General features: G+C 49.1%; 1 protein-coding gene across 1 annotated transcript in view; it reads right to left on the bottom strand.

Annotated features, from left to right (window-relative positions):
* Positions 1–3,356: 3,356 nt before the first annotated feature.
* PAX7 (paired box 7) overlaps positions 3,357–23,196 on the bottom strand; it is a 173,055-nt gene continuing 153,215 nt past the window's right edge. The window contains 2 exon segments of the mRNA XM_084822026.1: positions 3,357–3,472; positions 11,599–11,845. Of these exon segments, the coding sequence (XP_084678152.1) occupies positions 3,357–3,472; positions 11,599–11,845 (363 nt within the window).

Below are 23,196 nucleotides of genomic sequence, written 5' to 3'. Positions count from 1 at the left end.
ACCAAGTAGAGACGGCGGATTGATGGGCCAAAAACCACACAAAAAGTTGATAACAACCATACTGGCTGGGGTTAATGGGAGTTAGAATTGAAGAACAACTAGAGGGCGACGGGTTCCTCACCCCTGTACTAACTGAATGTGTTCACCCTAGATTTGTGAACTCTGAGACATTCTGTTAGCTGCATGGCACCTTTGGCCAGAGGTGAAAGGGCACAGAAGAGTCCAATGCAAATCTTGCATCTCGGCATCTCTAAACTCCTCCAAATTGGTCCCTCCTCAAGGTGAAGTCAATAGGGAAGGGCTTTGGTCATACTTGACTCTGAACTTGGAGGGAGGCAGGATGAACAGCTGCAAGGAATTTTGAGGAGCAAAAACATTCCATGGTTGAGAATATATATTTCCTCTTTCCCAGGTTTCCCCCCACTCCTTCTCTTTGCTTTGCCTTCTAGTGATTCCTCCATTCCCTACAAAATGTTGCATTGATTTATCACCTCCTAGGTTTAGAATACAATAAACAATTACATGTAAAAAAGAAAAGTAAAGATGACAACACCCCCTGCGCTGCATGCTGCAGCATTTGGGGGCTCTAGAGGTGGTGGAGACAAATTAGGGTGCAACAAATCTTGGAATTGTAGTTATTTTGGACATAAGAAGATTCCTTACATGCAGCTCAACCATTGGTCCATTGAGCCTAGAACTTTCCTCGCCCATCTGTGCTAGCTTAGATTTATTTATTTATTTAATTAATTTATTTATTTCATTTCTATACCGCCCAATAGCCGAAGCTCTCAGTTAGATCTTTCTAACTGGAGACATCAGGGATTGCACCTGGGACAGCATGCATGCAAATTGCGGCTCTACCCACTGAGCTGGAGTCCCTTCCCCAGAGGGAGGGTTTGTATTCAAACACTGGAATGCTCCTGATGTTTTTGGAAGTGGGAGTGGACAGAGTGGATCTGTCCACTCAGGGCTGGTGTCAAGGGTAGGCATGACTGGGCATCTGCTAATGACCCACGCGCCACCAGGACTTGCTCTTCCACTGCAGTCTGCCAGTTCGCCTGCCTCTTGCTCTGGCCCAGACAATGGAGGTGGTGAGAAGAAGGAGCAGAAGAGGCCATGGCCTCGTTGCTCCCTGGCTCTCTGCTTGTCCAGCAAGCAAGTGGTAGCAATCAAGGGCGGTGCCAAGGGTAGGCATGGCCGGGCACCTGCCAAGGGCCCACACCCCAGCAGGGGCCCACTGATAAGAGCCCCCTGGACGGGCTCCTCCTCTTCCTCATTGCAACTGGCATGTTCCCCTGCCTCTCGCTCTGGCCCAGGCAATGGTGGTGGGGAGGAGGCGGCACAGGAGATGCCACAGCCTCCTTGCTCCCTGCCTACTAAGCCAGCAAGTGGGAGCAAGGATGAGAAAGAGGAGAAGGAGGAAGAGCAAGAGCAGCTGGGGACCATGGCGGTGAGAAGGTAGGCTCACCAAGGGGGGGGCATGGAGGGTGTCTTGCCCAAGGACCCCCCAAAACCAGCACTGTGTCCACTTTTGGAATGTTGTCCACCACTGGCAGACAGATGCCTTGAGCTCTCTGATCCTCAGATATCTCCTGTCCTCTCTGCCATAGAACTGTGTACGGTTGGTAGGTTCTCCTCTTACTCTGGCGAAGCTGCCTCCCACGCAACTATACGCAGGTACACCTCCTCGACAAGCTGGGCACCACTGGCTCTCTAGGGATCCAAATCACCTCACCTGCAGGTGGGTTCAGTTGAAGAGCTCCATCCTATCTTGGCCTCACCCAAACCTCTACTGATCTCCCCAGCCCATTTGGACTTCGAGAAGTCTACGTTCAGCCAACGGGATCGATGCATGATGGAATCTGAAGCCAATGTTCAGAGAGGTGGAATTCCAGCAAAGCTCAACCAACAAGGGTTGGTGGTGGAATCCATCACAAATGGATGGATGGATGAATGTTGGTTGCCAAAATATGGCAATTTGAAAAGCCACCTTCCTGGCCCTTTTCTGTTCAGAATATAAACTGTTATGTGCTCTATCACGTGGTCCTTATTTCTGTTTGAGTTGAATGCTTCCAGCTACATAAGCGCATAAGAACATAAGCAGTGCAGGCCCTCATCAAGACAGTCCCTATAGCCACTCCGCCCCAAGGAGAGTCCAAAAATTCTAGCAGTTTTTATCTTCACCAGGAGCAGGCCTTTTGTCAAGCTGATGGGTTTTAATTGCCCATTCAAGACCAAGCCACCCCAAAATACTTTGCATTACAACAGCGAACAAGATTGCAGCTTAGCTCAGAGGGAACAGGGAAGTCCAAGGGGGTGGCAGATGAAGTCAGCATCCCTGCTAATAAAAAAAGTCCAGGTGCTTCATCCCTCCAAGCCATGGTTCCACTATGCTACTGAACATAAGAACCTTGCTAGATGTGACCAAGGGTTTATCTAGTCCAGCATTCTGTGGCCAACAGCTATCTGTGGGAAACCCACAAGTAGGACATGAGTCCTCATTGGGTGAACTCATTGTTACCCAATCCCCATGATATGACAGTCTAGATGAGGAATGCTACACTGTATTAATTTGTACCTAACTTCCAGGTTTCTCCAAATCCTCCCCATGTTTCTGCGATCACAGTGGTCCCTAAATGTGGGAAAAACTTCAGAACAAACATAAAATCTCCCTTTCCCCCTCACCTCTATTGAACTGGTTGCTGGTCCTGGTATGGATCAATCCAAAGATTTGTCGTCATAATCCTGCCCTTTCTCACTTCTCCATTTTTGGTCCAAACACCTCACATTTGGTCCCAAGATCAACACTTATCAATCAACGGGATTCCTCTTTCACAGGCAATGTTGACCATGTACAATAACAAAATAGGGCCGGGAGGGGGAGTGGGGTGAGGAGGGTGGACAAAAGGAACATATCTATATCTATATAATTACGTAGAAGACAGATTCCACAGTGACTAAAGCCACATGGCTACATCAATGGAAGGTCCATTAGCATTGGTTGTATACAGAGTTGGCTAGGAGGGCTTGAACATCGGAAAACTCATTAGATCAAACTCATTGTCTCTTGTCATTCAAGGAGTTGTCACCACCACTCAGGAGTGGCAACTTGACAGGTATGCACACTAAGAATTTGGACAGGTGAACAGTTCTTCTGTTTTTTGTTTTGTTTTTGCCCCCCATCCTCTCTGCCCTTCAAGTGGAGGCAGGTTTGGAAAGGTCTGGTGTTGTGGTTTCCACAAGGAGGTGTGGACAGAGGTGGGTCCTTGGAAGGCTGGTGGCAGAACTGGGATCTTTTGTTTTGGTCCCATGGGTGGCAGACTATCATTGAGGGAGAATTCATACAGGTGGATCCATCAGTAAGCTTGGCCTGTTTCAACAGGTAGGAGACCCAGCACGGTGGAATGTTCCCCAAGTTTCATTCTGCGCTGTGTGGAGAGGCTCACGTTCTTGGTCAAATAGTCAACGGCAGCTGGTGGAAGCAAGGAAAGGAGAAAAACAACACAGGAGATGGTGTGAATAAACCGACATAGGAGGTTTCTTTTTCAGTTCTGCAAAGATGCACCCTATGGCTAAGTCGCCTGACACAGATGACACAAACTGACCAGCATACCTCTCCCATACGGACGTTAGGCATATTTAGTGGTGCTGTGAGCAGATCAAATTCTTTGGAGAGAGGTGCAAGGAGTGATATCTAGAAACTTGGCTGAGTGCAGGGCTTCATCCCCACAAGCGGGATTCCATGCCCACATCTTGCACTTGATCTGTGCTCCCAAAAATCGGGTGCAACACACACACACGCAGTGTCGTTGCACGCGGGTCCCGCCTGTGGGCTTTCCGTGGGCAGCTGGCCGGCCACCGTGTGCACAGAATGCTGGACTAGATGGACCTCGGTCTGATCCAGCAGGGCTCGTCTTACGTTCTTCTGGCTCGTCTTACAGCCCTGCTGCCAGAGCACCCTGAGAAGGTGAGCTAGTTTGGGAAAGCGCTTTGCAAACGGAGAAGTCAATCTGGCTCTTTATTGTACGGGAGTCGTGCAGATGACTTTTGGCTTGACCTGGAGCAGTGGAGATGCCGATGTCTGTGGGGTGGTGAATTGGTTCCGGGTTTCCGTCAGAACCAGTCAGAGCTCTAAAGAAGCTATCCAAGGTGCGGAGCACCTTGGATAGCTTCTTTAGAGCTCTGACTGGTTCTGACAGGTGCCCGGAGCGGATTCACTGCCCCACTGACATCGGAGCCACCAGGCTCTACTGACCCAGAGATCCCAAATCTCTCTCTGTTGGCAGGCAAAAGTTGTTCTTTTGCCTCCTTCTTTTTGCCTGGTCAGCCAGTAGCCGGATGGTGACACGCCTTATTAGTGGAGCTTCAGTCAAATTCTTTGCCGCCCCCCCCTCCCGTAACTCCGAACATCTCAAATTAGATTAATAAGAATCTGGCAGGAGAGGCACCATCAGTGGCAAGGAGTAAACAAATTCCAGCCATCAGCATCCTGTCAGAAGCCTGCCCCAAAGGGGGGTCTCTTCCAGGCAAAAATTCTTATTAGACTTGTCACATCCATTAGGAATGTTTTCACGCTTCTGCGTTCCATCACCGCCATCATTAGCGCAGCCTCAGCCTCTGGGAACAGCCAGGACTGCTCCGATCTGGTACCTCTCCAGTATCTCCCCCACCTCCCCCACCCCGTCAGCTGGGATGGAACATGAGAGTTTAGTGCTTCTTGGCTCAGCCTGGGCATTCCGCCCCCGGCCTCGAGATTCAGGTGGACCTAAACGGTAATTTAGAGCCAGGGCTGGCCCAAGGAAACCATCTATTGTGCCATGCCCAGCACTGTGGATGAAGACAGACATAATATTTTTAGAACAGCAGAGACTGGGCTGGATTCTAATTTAAATTGGACCAATGGAAGTGGCCTTGCCCACCCCCTCCTTTCCGCAGCAGCCCCTCCATCCCCTGAAAAGGCTACACAGAGAATCAGGAGACCCTGGGGAATGGGGTGAGATGTTGTGTGTGTGGCCCAAATCCCCATCTCATGTGTCATACCCAGCATGGTGGATGAAGACAGACATAATATTTTCAGAGCAACGGAGACTGGGTCAGATTCCAAGTTAAACCCCATATCTGGAAATGCCGTTGCTGCGTTCAGTCCAAACATACCTTTGGACTCTGGCAACAGCCACAGACCTTTTCTACAAGTCTGCAGTGGGATCTGATGGCGGACAGTTTGGTATGGCCAGCATCTGTGATGTCACCAACAACCCCCACCCTCCACCCCATCCCAAGAGCAATTTTGCACCTACAAAAAACAAATAAGCACTGTGACAAATGAACAGTTAAGCATACATACAGCACTTAATGTTTTTTTTAAAGGAAGACTGAACTGAAGCTTGGCGGGGGATCAAGCTGGATATCTGAAGTGGCATTTGATTCGCTGGCTTGTACATCCATCAGTCAAACAGTAAAATTGTTTTACTTGAATTGTTTTAATTGAAAATTCACCCTCCGGTGAATTTTCTACATTACTTCTGTCTTCTTTCATGAGCCATGCAGTGTAAGAAGTGCAGCATTTTTTTAAACACATGCCAATGGCAGCTGCTAAAATGTATTACTTCTGTCTTCTTTCATGACCCTGCAGTGCATTTAAAAATTGAAGTATTATTTAAACTGACAGACAGACAGACACAAGCAGGCACGCGCGCACACACACACACACACACACACACAAATGGGAGCTGCTAAAATGTATTACTTCTCTCTTCTTTCATGAGCTATGCAGTGCAGGTAAAAATCAAAGTATTATGTAGACAGACAGACACAGACACAGACACAGACACACATGGCAGCTGCTAAAATGTCAGGCTGGCTGTGCCAGTCAGTCCCAACAATTTTCCCAGGAGACTGACATTCATGCTTAACTCCCTCCCTTGGAAGAAAATGGGATTTGGAAAAGCTTTTCTTTGGCTGTGTGAGATTTGAGGGTGTGTGCCCCCCCGCCCGGTTTCAAGTGATTAATTTCTAAAGATTGATTTTATTCCTTTTTGGGATTTACACCCCACACCAAACGTGGATCAAAAGAGGACACCCGAGTTGTTCTTGTTGCTGTTGGAATTGCATTTGTATATTCTGTTTTCATTGCTGCCCACTCCAAGGAATTAAGGGTGGAGTACATGGCTTCCTACATTTGTTCTGCACAACCCTGCAAGGTAGGATAGGTTGAGAGCAACGGCTTTTCCAGCTATCACCTTGGCTGCAGAAAAGACCTCCTCCCTTGTCGGAGCTTCGTCCGATGTCCCTGGTGTATGGGGCAGGTTGTGGAAATGATGAACTTTGACCTGGAAATAAACTTTCTGACCTTGTAAAATCAGATGGGCTGGTTTTGCTTCTTGGAATATGAAGGAGATGCATTCTTTCTGTCATGGGTAGGGAACGTGGCTGGACTGCAAGTCCTATCATCCTAGCCAGCACAGCCAATGGTTGGGGGTGATAGGAGTTGTAGGTCAACAATATCTCAAGGGCCACACGTCCCCCATCCTCCATCCCGGCTCCAGGGGCTCAAGAATTTTAGTTTGCTTCCTTACTTGTTCATGGAGGTCCAGCCCCTGGCAGAGAAAACAGGTTCCGGGGCTCAGCTTGGGTCCCAAATGAAGCCCCGGGGAGCTGTCAGATATAGAATGCAATCAGGTGGGCCTTTTTTCCACCAAGCTTAGATTTGGGAGCACAATCGGAGAAGGAGGTTGTGTGGGACAAGCTGGGAAAATTAATTCTCCTTGGGAATTAATGCATTCCAAAGCGTGGGCAGGCATTTGCTCAGCCCGCTCTAGGCGGCACTTAGCGATCGGAACAGCGGTGCATTTTTTTTATTAAAAAAAGGAGTAGGTTTCTCCCCTCCCCCTCCCTGATTTTCAGGAGAAGTTCCTGCCCAAGTGAGAGGTTGCAAAAAGGTGGAACTCCCCCCCCCCCGAGGACAAACTTTGCCTGCGGCACTGATCCCCAAACTCAGCACTGAAGCACAATGGCAGATTCTGGCAGGGAAGCCCTCGTTCATCACAAGGAATACCGAAGTTAAACAGTGCCAGCTCCGGGTTTTGGAGGGCCCTTGGGCAAGAGACCCCCCTGGTCCCCCTCCCTCGGGGAGTCCACCTTCCCACTGCCATAGTCACCAGCTGCCCTGCTCCTCCTCACCTTCCCCATCTTTGCTCCCGCTTGCTTGCTTGGCAGGCAGGCAGGGAGCCAGGGTCAAGGAGGCCGCGGCGTCTCCTGCTCCTCCTCATCACCACCGTCGCCTGGGCCCGAGCGAGAGGCAGGGGAACAAGCCGGCTGCAAGGGGGAAGAGGAGCAGCCAGTCCAGGGGGCTCTTGTCGGCGGGCCCCTGCTGGGGTGTGGGCCTCACCGGGTGCTTGACTATGCTGACCCTTGGTGACGTCCCTGGAATCAAGAGTCCCAAAGAACCTGCGCTCATTGCAGCTCTGTACAGTTTGTGGTTCTGGCTGTTACCTCCTTCCTGCACCTCACTGGGAGTGTTGGAATCTCTCCTGATGGACAGAGACAGCAGAATTAGCCACCCTCAGGAGAGGCTGCTGGTTGTGGCTCTGGATGATCCACTGTTCTTGGCCTCCCTCATTCCAATCAGCCTCCAAGCTGTATGAACGCTAATTCTGCTACATCTCAGCATTGGGAGGGATTGGATTTCTGAGAGGGAAGGACTGGATCTTCCAGAGGAGGCTGGCCACTGTGTCTCTGTCTGACTCTCTGCTCTGGGCTCATCTCTTTCTATGCAGCCTCCTCTGTGGGCTAAATCACTCTGACATAGTGACACAACAGGATTAACCAACCCCAGAAGAGGTTGCCTGTTGTAACGCTGAATGAGTCACCATCAGGGTTAGGATCAGTGGAATTTCAGTTTGTGTATAAATTTGAAAGTGCAAAATTATGTAATTTTGCATTACTGTGCAAAACAAATAATTATCTCACCCAACCCTTGGCACACGTTAGCAAATGGTCCTAGAACAGGGATGGATAATTTCTCTCTCTCTCTCTCTCGCCACATTCCCCCAGGGTTAATCTGTTGGAGGCCACATGCCAGTGTTGAGTAGGACTAGACCCAGAACATTTATCTCTCTCCTACCCCCTTTTCTCTCTTGCTTTGCTACCCCCTTCTCTCTCTCTCTCTCTCTCTGTGCCACCCCTACCCCTTCTCTCTCTCTCTCTCTCTCTCTCTCTCTCTCTCTCTCTGCAACACCCCTCTCTCTGCCACCTATGTTTGTCTCTCCTTTTCTCCCACCACATTTCTCTTTCTCTCTTTCTGACACCCTCTTCACTCACTGACATCTCTTTCTCTCCTTTGCTATTCCTGCTCATCATACTGCTGGCGTGGGGAAGTTTGCAAGGGATCTGAACTGATCCCTTGCAGAGGGCTTTTGAAATGAAGCCAAGGGTATCAGATTGCCCACCCCTGTATCAAAGAAGGTTCCATTGGGATTTTGAAACCTGCATCAATTAGGTTTGTGCTAAAACCCAGGTGAGCAGACAAGATGCAAGTGGACTTAACAGCAGTCATTTCCAGACTGCAGGTCAGAAGAACATTCCAGTGCAGGGGTGGGCAGAAGGTAGACCTCCAGCTGTTTGGGACTTCAGCTCCCAGAAGCCCCTGCCAGCATGGCCAGGGGTCAGGAATCCTGGAAGTTCAAGTCCCAAAGTCTTGCTATCTACTTTCTGCCCACTCCGGCTCTAGTGGGCCAAGAAATGAGCAAAAAAGTCAATCAATAAGGAAAAATCACGTGAATCCAAAGTGCCCCCCTGCAAGACAAATCTTGCACTCACATCAGTGGGGTAATGGCACTTGCAGGACTTGCAGGGATGCAGCACCAGGACTTTTTTATGAGCAGGAACGCTGACTTCATCTGCCACCCCCCACAGACGTCCCTGCTCCCACTGAGCTAAGCTGTAGTCCTCACAGTGGCCGGGGGGCAGGGGGATGGATTTTCCCAGCAACAATACCTCGTTCCTTGTTGTGATGCAAAGTCTTTTGGGGGTGACTTGGTCTCGAATGGGCAATTCAGACCCATTCACTCGACAAAAGATCTGCTCCTGGTGGAGATGAAAACACCTAGAACTGGTTCATTGATACGGATCCATGCTGCCGCCTGAATTTTGGGACTCTTCTTGGGAGGTGCGGCTATAGAGACTGACATGAAAGTCTGCACATCAAAAATGAACACTGCCTCACACGCCCTAAAAAGTTGATTTTTTTCTGATGGCAACAGGACTTCTGAGTTGAACTGAGGGGGAGAAAAAGAAGAAAAAAGCTTTCCTCACTCCTTTAGATCAGAAACTTTGGAAAAAGGAAGGCAAAGGGGAAGGTTTTCTCCTTATCTCCTCTTCCCCAGCAGTAGGATCGGTTTCCCCTCTCCTTTCTCCCCAGCTCACTCAGTGCCCTTGTGTTTCCTTATTTGTGTATTCCTTTCTCTCCCTCCTCTGCTACACCTACACACGTGGGGTGTGACTAACGCCCAGCCCCGGGGTATCTTTATTGGAAATACATGCTATCGGAATTTGTTTAAGATTTTTATCAATCACACGTGTGGCTGGGCTTCGCATCCAGAAGCGAGAGGAAGGTCGAAGGGTCACAGATCAAGCTCTGAGTTTTTTCCCCCCAAAAAGGAAAAGAGGGAGAGAGAGAGGAGGAGGAGGCGGGAGAGGTCGAGGAGCCGTTCCTGCCCTTTGCAGCTCCAGACGTTTTTCATTTGGCCTCAGAAGCGAAGCACATTAAACGGAGAAAGGGAATAAGAAGTCACGGCCCTGTGGAAGGGGAGGTCAGCCCTGGGCGAAAGCAGGGCACTGGGGAGGAGGGGATGGCCCTTCAAAAACCTCACTGGGTCACATGCTTATCCCTGGTGTTGACGGCGGCAGGTGAAGTGTCTGGGTGAGATCCCCCTGGGTTTTGGTGACCCTGGTGAGCCAGGGGGGAGAGCTGACCCTCCTGCCCCAGTGGAAATGACCAATGGACCCAGCCTCTCACCCCGGGAACCTTGCAACTCGCTCTTGGCCCCCTTTTCGCCTTCCCATTTCCTGGGCATTTCGAGCAACACTTAAGATGCTCGTCAGATTAAAGGCAGAGACGATGTTGACTGTTTTAAGAGAGGGGTTTGCAGGCTCAAGTCCCTCCCACCTAGAGAGTCTATACTCTCAGGAAGGTAGGACCCCCTGTCACAGCTTCGCCCAATCTGGGTCGCTCCAGACGTGTTGGACTGCAAATCCCATAATTCCCAGTCAGCACTGCCATTGGCCATACTGCTTGTATGGCCAATGCTTGGGGGATACCAGGTTGGGTAAGGTTGTTCTGTCCCAAGATGGAGGCAGGCCAGGCTGTGGGGGACTCAGTAGCAAAGAGGAAAGGCTCTCTGCACATGCGCAGAAGAACTCTGGTCAAGGGATGGGAGAGAAACCCATTCTGTAAGCATATTGATGTGGACGCCCCGAATTTTGCACTTGCGAACCAGCACGTGAACAGAAACTCCTTTGAAATGCGCTCTTCTCTGCATTTTGCCATAGAATTCTCCAGTTAAAAACAGACGTGTATATTGTGCGAAAGTGCAGACAGAAGTGTGTCTGTTGCTGAAAATAACATGAAAATGCACAAGGCTAGGGAAATGACTCGCAAGACATCTGCACATTATGCAAAATGGCGAACGAAGGTTCCCTGTGTTAGGAGGAAAGCTTACAAAAATCTGATGAATGATCATGTGAATGTTTAGATGAAATTCTTAAAGTTCAAGGATCAACCGAACTTAAGGTTCACAAAGTTCAGGATGAATAGAATGCAAGGTTGGAAAAAAATGGGGAATGTACAGCAGAGACCTATGATATCCCTTCTCCATCTTCTCTTCTTGAGGCTAAATTTATTTATTTATTTATTTAAAATATTTCCTGGCCGCCTTTCAGGGCAGAAGCCTTCCCAAGGCAGCTTACAACAATAAAATACATAAAAACAATTAAAATACTAAAAGTGATAAAAATATAAAAGCAATGAAAACAACAATAAAAGCCAACAATAAAACCAACGATGATGTTAACAAAAACAGTAGCAGTCATATCAACAGAAGGCCAAGGTAAAAAAATATGTTTTTAAGGCCTTCTTAAAAGTCTGCAATAACGGAGCATGGCGGACCTCCGACGGCAGCTTGTTCCAAAGGTGTTGGGCCACTGCAGAGAAGGCCCTCTCATGCGTGGTCCCTAAACATACCTTGTTTCTTCCACGTTTTCTCATAGGACTTAAGTTTCTAGCCCCGTGATCATTTTTGTTGCCCTTCTCTGAACTTGTTCGAATTGGTCTGAGTCCTACCCTGTCTCATGCACAGGCACTTTCCAGTGCTTCTCTCTCTCTCTCTCTCTCGCTCTCTCTCTCGCTCTCTCTCTCTCTCTCTCACACACACACACACACACACACAGATCCAGCAGAAATGCCCACCCTGGGAGGAGGTTACTAGTTGCCCCTATGCATGATTTCTTGCCACCCTCCGATGAAGAGGCACACCCAGAGTGGTGGCCGTCTAAAACCCTCTGATTTCTCAATGTTAAAGATGAAAAAATAATAATGCTTACTTTGCCCATACTGGCCATACTGGTAGCCGGCAACGGGGTCCACGCTGTAGCCGGTGGTGGTGTAAGTTGGTGGGCAGTAGGACTGCGAAGTGGGCAGGCTGTCGACTGACTTGATGGAGTCGCTCCTTTGGCTGCAGCTGGCTGAGATGGAGTTGGCGGTGTCCAAGCCGCCATGGAGCGGGGAGATGGAGAAGTCGGCCTGGGGCTGCGGTGGGACCCCACTGGGGTTGCTTAAGATACTCATCACCTGTCAGGGTGGCAAAGGGGGACCCAGGTCAGCCGGCCCATGGCACGAGCACATTAATGTTGGAAAATAGGACCAACTCCGCATGCTTCCAGACACAAGGGGGCAATAGAGAACATGCTGCATCACTTGTCTTGCTCATCCCCCTTTGTTGTCTGATCAGTTCCTATTTCCTGCTCCCTCCCCTTCCTCTTTCTTCTTCCTCTTGCCTCTGCAACAAGTGCCATGCTGCGGTCTCCCTGTAAGAAGACAGTGGTTCCACATGGACCCATGGCCCGGCTGGAGTCCACCAGGAAAAGAGCCTTCAGCATGGTGGCCCCCTTTCTGTGGAACTCCCTGCCTTTGGAGGTCAGGCAGGTGCCAACGTTGCGTTGCTTTCAGTGCCACCTGAAGACATCGTTATTTCGAGAGGCCTTCCCTGAGTGACCAGCTGTGGGTTATTAAATTCAGCCTTATTAGAATATGTCTTTTTGAAATGTTTTAACTGTTTTAACCTGGCTTAATTCTTTTATCTTGCTGTTCGCTGCTCTGAAATCTTTTGATGTGGAGCGGTATATAAATATTGTAAGCAAATAAAAATAAACAAGGAAGCAAGTAACCATATCGCATGCTGTCGGTCGCTTATGCTCACACACCCAGCAATAGGGGGTGCTTGCAGTTAAACAGTGTCAGATCGCCTTCTCTGACAATGTGTATCAAAGCACTAATAAAGTAAGTTGATTTGAACTTCTTTTAAACTGGCTGTAGCCTGCATTTATTGCCTCCAATACTAAATGCTGTGTTGCCACGCTTTCTCTGTATAAAGCAACTTTGCTGTAAGTCACACCAGACTTTCCAAAAGGTAACAGTGACGTGCAGAGAACAGCTAGGAAGGAGAGGCTTCAATGGCACTGTGCAACCTTGGGGGAACAGTGCGTTGTAAGTGTGATACATGAAAATGAACCAAATATAGGACTTTTACCCAGGAGACAAAGTGCGATAGACAATAGTCTTATATGGTATCAGACCATTGGCCCATCTAGCTTAGCATTGTGTACAGAGAGCTTTGGCTATGGGGTGATATTGAAATGTAATAAACAAACAAACAAACAAACAATAAACCAGGGTGTTAAACATTCGGCCAAATCCGGCCCTCCTGGAGTTGCAATCTGGCCCTCTGGAATTTTTTAGAAGGCCACGTCCCTTTCCCTGTTTGATGTTTTCCTAGCATTTGAGTAGTATTTCTCCCCGTTCTAAAAGGCTGAAGTGCCTCTCCTAAGGCTTCATGACTGGCAAGGTGAGATTTAAGCTAAAACTCGCAGGTATTTTTTGTGTGGCTTTGGCCCCACCCCCTTTGCCTCTGGCTTTGCCCACCACTGGAACGCCCCCCTTCCTCTGAGGGTAGCAGAGTACTGGTGGATTTTTCCAGCAACAATATATTTTTGTGAGCTATCCCTGTTGCGATGCAAAATGGTTAGGGGGTGGCTTGGCCTTGAACGGGCAATGAAGACCCATTTGCTCGACAAAAGGCCTTCTGTTGTTGATAAGGATCATGGCAGCTACCTGCACGTTTGGCCCCTACTTGGGGGAGCGGCTACGGGGGCTGTCACAAGGAGCGCCCGTGCTGCCACAGTCATGTTATGCTACTGCGTGCACAGCATGTGGTAGAACAACTGATGCCAAGCTGGTGGCGACTTCACTGTTGCCATGATCATGTAAGGCAGGGGTTGCCAACCTCCTTGGGCCCATTTGGGAATTTGAGAAACTGCTGTGGGCACCACCTCAAAATGGCTCCCACAGAGGATGTAGCTAGTCCCATAATGGCTGCCATTGGGGGGCTGGCTAATCAAGAGGTGGTGGGGGAGAGAGAAAGAGCGAGGGTAGAGGCTGGGTGGGAGGGGGAATTGAAAGAGTTGCTTCCTGGCCTGCCCAATCTTCTGCCCACACAGACGTTTCCCCTTGGCGCGCTCTCTCCACTGCCATCCTCTAGCCTTATTTTTCTCCCCAACCCCTTTCCTCAGTATTTCTCCCCCCCATCTTTACCTCACTGTTTCTCCCCTCTCCTAACCTCTAGCCCCATTCTTTCTCCCCCCAACCCCTTTTCTCACTATTCCGCTCCCTCCCCCATCCCTAGCCGCCTTCTTTCTCTCCCTTCCTGGCTCCTAGCCCCACTCACCCCTTTATCTTGCTGCTTCTCCCCACACTCCCAGCCTCTAGCCTTGCCCTTTCTCTTCCCGCTTCCCTCTGCCTTGCTTTCTCTTCCTGCCCGCTGAACAGCTGGTCGGCGGCAGGTCCAGGAACAGGAAGGGGAACCTGGCGCCCTAACATTTTTCAATGTTTTGTCTTTTGAGGAGGCAGGGAGTGAAGAGCTTTGTGGGCCCCGCTGGAGGCACCTGCGGGTGCTGAGGCATCCACAGGCACCACACTGAGGACCCCTGATGTAAGGTGATACTAATGGGGGCAGGCAGGGAAAAGTGTAAGATGCCACTGCTGATTAACAGAGGAGAAAACTCTAATCTACTGTGAAGGCTCTGGCATCGATTAATTGCAGCTCTGTACATCGACAGGGAGCTGGCGATATAGAAATGTAATAAATAAATAAATAAATAAATAAATAAATAAATTTAGAGCAATGCCTTATGGGAGAACGCAAGAATTTTGTCTTCCTGGATGAGACCAGATTTCTGATTTCCTGCCGAAGCCAAATTGATACTTCTGGGAGACTCACCAACACAGCATGGCACTATGGGCCTTCCTGTGTTTGTTCCCCAGAGCCGAGCATTCAGAGGTATACTGCTTCTGGATGTGGAAGTTCTATTTTGCGATCACGGCTAACTGAAGGAGGAGAATTGCCTTGCTCAGAGGTGGGGGATCCGATGTCCCTCCAGAGGCTATGGGAGCACAACTCCCATAATCCCCAACCAGCATGGCCCATGGTCAGAGTTGATGGGGGTTGTAGTCCCACAACATCTGGAAGACCACAGGCAATTTGCCTGCATGAATTAGCCGTGATGCAAAGGTGATGGCTGCAAGTTGTGAGATCCTCCTAAGCCAACCAAGGCTTGGCTTCTGTTTCCTCCTCTGGCCAGATCCTCATTTTGGAATCCCCAGCAAGCCACTTGGCTTTCCTTGGCGACACTCCGAGCCCAGGAAGCACCGGCCGCCTCGTCAGCATCGGCAGAGTGTCGAGGAGTCGGCGATCACCTTGGGAGGCTGGCGTGGAGCTCAAAAGCCTCTTTTTTTGAAAAAAATAAAAATCTGAAAATGTAGCATAATCTCATTGACCTCAATTAATGCACCAAATTGGAAATATTTGGAGCCTGGCAAGAGGTGGACGGAAGCTTTTTATCCTTTGCTAACCTCCTAGTGGGAGGACTTATTCTTTGAAATGACACACGGCAGCTTCTGCAGGAATATTATTCGACCAGCAAATGGTCTGAGAGAGCGTTCCCTCCCCCTCCCCAGTCACATGGCTCCTTCGCCGAAATCAAGTCGCCAGGCCTCTGGATGTTGATCTTCTGTCTTCGTCCATAAAGCAGGCCTGGAGGATTGACAGAGGGGCACTCAGCAAAGGCCCTGGGCAGTTTGGAATGCAACACACAGGATCGGGCCACTCTATAGCTTAGTTCAGTTCTGCATCTTGGCCGAACCACTTCAGATTGTAGGTGGGGTCTTAAGTAACCTGATGTTCCTCTATAGGAGGAAAAAATGATTGGCACATAGAAAACTTAGCACGTTAGGTGAAAGGCTAAACGAGAATCTCTCTCCCTGATATATGATTCTTTCAGTGGAGGAGGATTCTGTCACTTCAGCCTCCCCCCAAAGTGTAAAGTGGTACAGGCCAGACACAGGTTGGCTTCATCACATCAGTGAAAAAGTCGGACAATGTTTCTGATGTTCCTTACTTGCTTGGATTATAATAATCAGCACCACCCACCTACCCGATCTTTCCCGCAAGAAGAGACCCAAAGCCAGAAATCCATGGGTGTTTTTTTTAAATGCTTGAAATCTGGAGACAAAGAAAATGAAACTGAGGAGAGAGAACATCCGAAGAGCCCTGCTGGGTCAAGGCAAAGACCCATGTCTAGCAGAGTGTCTAGTTCCCAACAGTGGTCTGTTGGTTGCCTACAGTTGTCAGTTGGAAGTATACAAACCCTTCTCCTGCTGTCTGTTTCTTGTATTTGTAGGTAATGTCCTACACATGGAGGTATTCTTCCTAACTATTTTGTCTAACAAGAAAAGAAGAACTGCCTCAGTGGAGCAGCCCAAGGTCCCATCTAGTCCAGAGGTGGACAACTCCAGATGTTTTGGCCTGCAGCTCCCATGATCCCTCACCATTGGCCATGTTGGCTAGGGCTCATGGGAGTTTTAGGCCAAAACATCTGGAGAGCCACAAGTTGCCCACCGCTGATCTAGCCCAGCGTCCTCATTCATGTGGTCAACCAGATGCTACTGGGGAGTCCAAAAGCTGGGCGTGAACAACTTCTGCAGCAACTGGTGTCCAGAGGTAGATTCCTCAAGATCATGAAGGTCTATTTGTTATTTATTGGATTGGCACCCTGCCTTTGCCCAAAAATGGCACTCAAGGTGGCTTACCATCACTGTGAAAACAACAACAACAATAAGCCAATACATTAAAACACAATTTAAAAAATGAAAAACTATTAAAAACTCAACAACAGAGTAAAAACAGCATCCAGCTCAACAGACCCACTCACACGCCACAGGCCTGCTTGAATAAAGTGGTCTTTGCCTGCCAGTGGAAGGACAACAGACAGGGAGCGAACCTAGCAAGAAATTCCACAGCCAGGGAGCAGCCACCGAGAAGGCCTTCTTTTGCATCGCCACCAAACGTGCCTCTGAAGGTGGTGGTCTTCAAAAAATGGCCTTTCCTGACGATCTTAAGGACCGGGCAGGCTCGTATGGGAGAAGGCACCCTTTCAGGTAGCCTGGTCCCAAGCTGTATACGGCTTTATAGTCCATAACCAGGACTTTGAATTCTGCCCAGAAACAGACCAGCAGCCCGTGAAACTGCTGTAACAAGGGAGTCGTGTGCTCCCTGCAGCCAAAGGTTCTACTCAGCTGTCCTGGCTAAGACCCATACTGAGACCTGCTTCCACCCGCGCTCCTTGACCGACACTATGGAAGTGTGAGCAGGGAATGGCGACGATCCAAGTGCTCCCTCCTGATGCCTTCATGTCTGCTGCTCGGACATCACCAGCAAGGACATACCTGAGCACCGGGGTCCCTGTCAGGGGCTCTGCATGGGAGAAATTCAAGCCCAACCTCCCAACAGAGAGAATGGACATGAAGAGAGAGGCTCTCTCTTTGCCTGTTGGGGAGTTGTGGCCAACTCCTTTAAATCCATCCATAATTGGGGATCCTTGAGCCCATTCCAGATGCTTCTGTGTTCCATTCTTGATCCAGACTCCCTGGAGCCATTCTGGAGCTTCTCTGGCCTGTTCTGAATCTTGGGTTCCCATTCTGGAAGCTTTTGTGGCCTGCCTTAAATCCGGGCTCCCAGGACCTATGCTGGATGCTTCTGTGGCCCACTCTTAATTTGGGATCCCTAGAGCCATTCTGGAAGCTTCCATGACCTGCCCTTAATCTTGGATTTCCATTCTGGAAGCTTCATCCAGAATCCATGGAGCCATTCCAGATGTTTCTGTGGCCCACCCTTAATCTGGGATCCCCAGAGGTATACTGGTTGCTTCCGTGGCCCACCCCAGTGACAGCAAACCACCTCAGAGCCCTGCCACGATTTGTGAGGACAGGGACCCTCCAAGCTTGACAGGGTTACACTCTTCTAATCCCTACAACTTAAGTTCTAACAATGTCCCTACTTGCTTTCTCAAATCCCAAAGGAAGAGCTGAACTCTTGAGGAAAGGGTTGATATTTCTCCCATTTGACCTTGCTTTCCTATAATTTATTACTTCTTGGAGCATTACCATTGCTAACAAAAAATCAATAGCCTCTCCGCATCCGATAGGGCTTTATCGGGAAGGAAATCTGTCGACCTGTCAGTCACAGCGATTAGCAGTCTTCCTCCTCCTTCCCTCACCCCATTTCCCCCTTCTTATCAATTGCTCCCTTCAAATTCCCCTCTAGGCCTCCAATCCAACGCAGGATCAAAGTTAAGTTTGCAGTTCAAAGAAGTTTCAGTTGTCAGAGCGAGAGGCTGTGTGGTTGTGGGGAGACCCATGCAATCTTGCTGAGAAACCTACAAGCAGGTGTGAAGCCAATAAGCACTCCCCAACACTTTGCAGCATCTGGTACAGAATTGTTGTAGATCACAAGCTGAATATGAGCCAGCAATGGGATGTGGCTGCAAAAAAGGCCAATGCTATTTTGGGCTGCATTAAGCATAGCTTCCAAATACCAAGAAGTATTAGTCCTCTCTACTCAGCACTGGTAAGGCCTCATCTGGAGTACTGTGTCCAGTTCTGGGCACCACACTTTAAGAAGGATGCAGACAAGCTGGAGAGGGGTCAGAGGAGGGCAAAGAAGATGAGCAGGGGACTGGAAGCAAAGCCCTATGAAGAGAGACTGAAAGAACTGGGCATGTTTAGCCTTGAGAAGAGAAGACTGAGGGGAGGTAGGATAGCGCTCTTCAAGGACTTGAAAGGCTGTCACAGAGAGGAAGGCCGGGATCTCTTCTCGATCCTCCCAGAGTGAAGGACAAGGAATCATGGGCGCAAGTCACAGGAAGCCAGATCCCAGCTGAACAGCAGGAAAATCTTCTTGACTGTTGGAGCAATACGACAATGGAACCCATGACCTAGGGAGGTGGTGGGCTCTCCCATGCTGGAGGCATTCGAGACGAGGCTGGACAGCCATCTGTCAGAACCTAGTCAATCTCTCTCAGTCTCTGTCTCTCTCTCTCAGTCTATATCTATAGATAGATAAAGATATATAATGGTGACTTACGTAACAGAAATATTGAAGCCTTCCACCTTCTTCATGTACTCTGATGTGAATCAAAGAGTACCGTAGCCAAGGTAGCAGTTAAAGAGCAGCATGGATGAAATATTCTAAAGTGTGACACTTGGCGCACATGAGTGATGTCAGGCTTTATTCTCCAGGTTATTTCAAGTCTATATATCAAAAGTTCCCTCTTGTTCCCAATGTTCTTGGATGTGATGGTACCTACCTCCCACTCGTAATAGCTTGCGATGAGGAATAGGAAATGGACATTTTTTCTCTACAAACTTTAATAAGATTTCCTGAAATGAGACAGTTGACTTCCCACTTTTTTCTGAAGAGTGTCCATCCCTCCCCCTTGCTACTGTTTCAACAGACACCCCCCGCCCCCCAATATGCCACCACTTTCCACCCTCTGGGATTTCATCACCCTCTCTCCCATACTTTAAAAGAAGGGTTTTTTCCCCCTCTCTCTCCCCCCCCCCAATGTAATTAATTCTCTCCATTTCTGAGCTGGGCCCCAGGGCCTCTGTCCGTGGAAGCTCAAGCCAGGAAATGTGCGCCCTTTACGATAAATGAAGGTGGCTTTGGAGCGCGAAGCACAATTAGGTGAACCAATCTCAGCCATCGATAGCTTTATTTTAGGTTTGGAGGTTGCGCGTGGGGGTGTCGTTGGGTAGGGAAAGACCACTGGGTCTCAGGGGCATGGGGTTATCAGGGAAAAACTGAGAGGGGACAATAAGAAGCCATCAGTTTTATCTGGAGGAGAGGTTGCATGGGAATATTCAAGGGGCAGGATTCAAAGGAGCAGCCGGCAAGAACTAAATTTAGGAACTATTCTGTCCAGCAAGCCTTCTCCCTTTCCTCACAAGTTTGGCCATGGAACTTACTTGGAGTGCTAGAAACACACCATTTCTGGGCCACAGCTGACGTGGAAACTGATCAATATGGCAGTTTTGCTCAGTTTCTCATTTTCCCAATCTTGTGTTTGGTTCGTCCTGAATGTTGGGACTTCTAAAAAAGTTTCCATGAAAATTTGCACACACTTTTTGTACACAATTTTGCCTAATATACACATTTTTTGGCAAGCGATTTGGCAAGATGTGACAGAAGTGTAGAAAATGATGCATGGTGTGGAGAAAGTGGATAGGGAGACATTTTTCTCTCCCTCTCATAATACTAGAACCCCAGTGGGTCATCCCATGAAGCTGATTGGTGGGAGATTCAGGACAGATCAAAGGAAGGACTCCTTCACACAGCACAGAGTTAAACTATGGAATTTGCTACCACAGGGTGTAGTGATGGCCACCAATTTGGATGGCTTTAAAAGGGGACTGGGCAAAATTATGGAGGAGAAGGCTATCAATGGCTACTAGTCCTGATGCTACCTCCAATATCAGAGGCAGTGAGCCTATGTACACCAGTTGCTGGGGAACATGGGTGGGAAGGTGCTGTTGCACTTGTGACCTGCTTGTGGGTTTCCAACAGGCAGCTGCTTGGCACTGCGTGAACTGAATGCTGGACTAGATGGACCTTGGCCTGATCCAACATGGCTCTTAAGTTCTTATCTGATGCCATCCATATATTGATGATGATGACGACGACGACGATGATGGTATCTGGTGCTGGGTTTCCCACAGGCAGCTGGTTGGCCACTGTGTGAACAGAATGCTGGACGAGATGGACCTTGGTCTGATTCAGCAGGGTTCTTCTTATGTTTTTACAATTTTCTAAATATAATGCATCCTTTAAATGTTATCTTTACCAATATACACATTTTTTTGTGCAATTCCTCTAAGATAGACTTGTGGGTTTTTTTTGACTGAGAACTCAATTGCAAAATCTGGAGAAGCACAAATTGCAAAGGATATGGAAGTTCTGGGTAGGTCTTCATAGAATCATAGAATAGTAGGGTTGGAAGGGGCCACAAGACCATCGAGTCCAACCCCCTGCTCAGTGCAGGAATCCAGGTCAAAGCATCCCTGACAGGTGGCTGTCCAGCCTCGTCTTGAATGCCTCCAGTGCGGGAGAGGCTACCACCTCCCCAGGCAATTGGTTCCATTGGCGTATTGCTGTAACAGTCAGGAAGTTTTTCCTGGTGCTCAGCCGGAATCTGGCTTCCTGTCACTTGAGCCCATTATTCTGTGTCCTGCATTCTGGGATGATTGAGAAGAGATCCTGGCCTTCCTCTCTGTGAGCATGTTAATTTGAAAGTGAAAAATTGGGTAAGTTGGATTTAAATGTGAACCAGACAAATTTCTTCTCCCATCCCAAGCCAGAACACTGTATCATATGAATGTAGAAGGTGCCTTATTGGTATGTTTGAACCCGAGATACAAATATGGAGAGAACAGAAGGATGTACAGCAGTGTATCAGGAATGAAAACAGAGAATGTTGGAAGTTGCTTTCTACCTGGTCCATCTAGTCTGGTATTATCTGCTTTGACTGGCAGCAGGGTCTTCAGGGTTTTAGACAGAGAAGGGTCTTTCACGTCTCCTGTGATCTAAGATCCTTTTTTTAAAAACAAAAAAACAAAAGTAAAGAACGCTGGAGATGCTGGGGATCGAACCAGATACCTTCGTCATACAAAGGAGGAACTCTACCCACTGAGCCACAACTCCATTCTCATTCCTGGTGAAGGGCTGTAGCTCAGTGGCGGAGCAGATGCATTGCTTGAAGAAGGCTCAGCTTCAGCCCCAGGCTCAGCCTCTGGCATCCCCAACAAGCGTTGGGAATGAGCAAGACCTGAAGCCCTCTGGAACCACCGCCGGTCAGGGTAGTCAATATGGATGGACCAGAGCTCAGTGGCAGAAGCACTGAGCTCTGCATGTGGACGGTCACAGGTTCAATCTCTTGCATCTCCAAGCAGGGTTGGAAAGGGCCCCCAGGGAGCCATTTGATTCAATGGTCTGCCTTGGTAGAAGCCGGATTCTTATTCAACTCGAGCCTTTCTTTTAGAACCATGAGGACTAATCTTCATTTATTTTGGGAAGAAGGACACAACTCAGCAGGAGAGCACGGGTCTTGCATGCAGAAGGTCCCAGCGTCAATCCCTGGCACCTCCAGGTAGGGGACAAGCCAGATCCGAAGCCCTGAAGAGCCACTGCCAATCAGGGGGAGCGTTGCTCGGTGGCAGAGCCCCCGCTTTGCATGTTGGATCGCAGGTTCGATCCCCGGCAGCATCTCCAGGTAGGGCTAAAAGGAATCCTGCCTGAAACCCTAGAGAGCTGCCGCTGCCAATCAGTGCTGACAATACCAGGCTAGATGGGCCAGGGGCCTGGCTCCATAGAAGGCGGCTTCCTACGTTCCCGTGTAACATGGACCAACGGTCTGAATCAGTCTGTGTTCCTGACTTGCTGTATACAGAGACCGTTGGATTGGCAGCAGTCTGGAGTTGGTTGAAGTTCTCTCTTATCAGTGCTACGGGAGATCTTCTTAAGTGGCGAGGGCGAGGGCGTGGTCTGCTCTTGAACTGCCCATCGCCACTTGTCTGCCTCAGGGTCACAAGCTTTCCCCCCACTCGCATTATGATCGCAAGGAGTGTTCCCTTGGTTCGCTCTGCCTGTGTGAGTCAGAAACTTCTCAGCTGTCCTTTCCCCAGGGTTGCTCATTTTCTACTGAGTTTTGGTTTAAAGAGGGGAGCATTAGAAAGGGTGACTCCTGTGCCTGCAGTCTGGAGTGGCATGGAGGGGGCGGGGAGGATGACAAAAATGGGTGCAGGCCAACACTCCTGTGTTTAACTCACAGGTATCCAAGACGCATCCAGGATGCTGGACTTAGGGCACAATCCTATGCAGGTTTAGACAGAAAAAAGCCCTAACGCTCCCAGCATTCCCCAGCCAGCCCTTTGAGGATGTTTTTCTGTCTAAACGTGCATAGGACTGCGCCCTAAATTAGGGAAGTTTTCATCTGAGGGCTGAATTCCATTTTGAAGAAGCTCTTGGGGCCCACATGCCAATGGTGGGCGGGGCGGAAGGCAAAGACCAAAAACACCAGAAATACCAAATGTATCAGCGCGTTTTAGCTGAAAGCTCTGAGTGCCAGAATTTAAGCCGTTGGAGAGGCATTTCAACCTTTTAGGATGAGGAAAATACTGTGCAAAAGCCAGGAAACGACCAAGCGAGCGGTGGTTAGTGGAAAGGAGGTGGGACCTGGGGAAGAGGGTGTGACACTCAGGGGAATGCCAGAGGGCCAGAGATTCCAGAGCCCTGGATTACATGGGTGGACTATGAAGCTGTTCTTATGTGATGGGGGACCAGATATTCCCTGGGACAATCGTTAACCACTCTACGTTCTGGCCTCCTGGGACACAGAGCAAGCAGCCTGGAAGAAGGGTTACTATTCTCCCCAGCTCCGCAAGACAAGAGGAAGATCATCCTTCCTCTTAATGGCAGCATGATACCTCCACCCCCCATTGGTACTTCCAATCTCAATATTTGCAAAGCTTGCCTG

The sequence above is a fragment of the Heloderma suspectum genome, chromosome 15 (genome assembly GCF_057233095.1).
Source record: "Heloderma suspectum isolate Gila_16-S chromosome 15, 16-S_ref, whole genome shotgun sequence".
Lineage (NCBI taxonomy): Eukaryota > Metazoa > Chordata > Lepidosauria > Squamata > Helodermatidae > Heloderma > Heloderma suspectum.
Note: the sequence above shows the minus strand (reverse complement) of the source record. Positions and strands in the feature narration are given on the sequence as shown.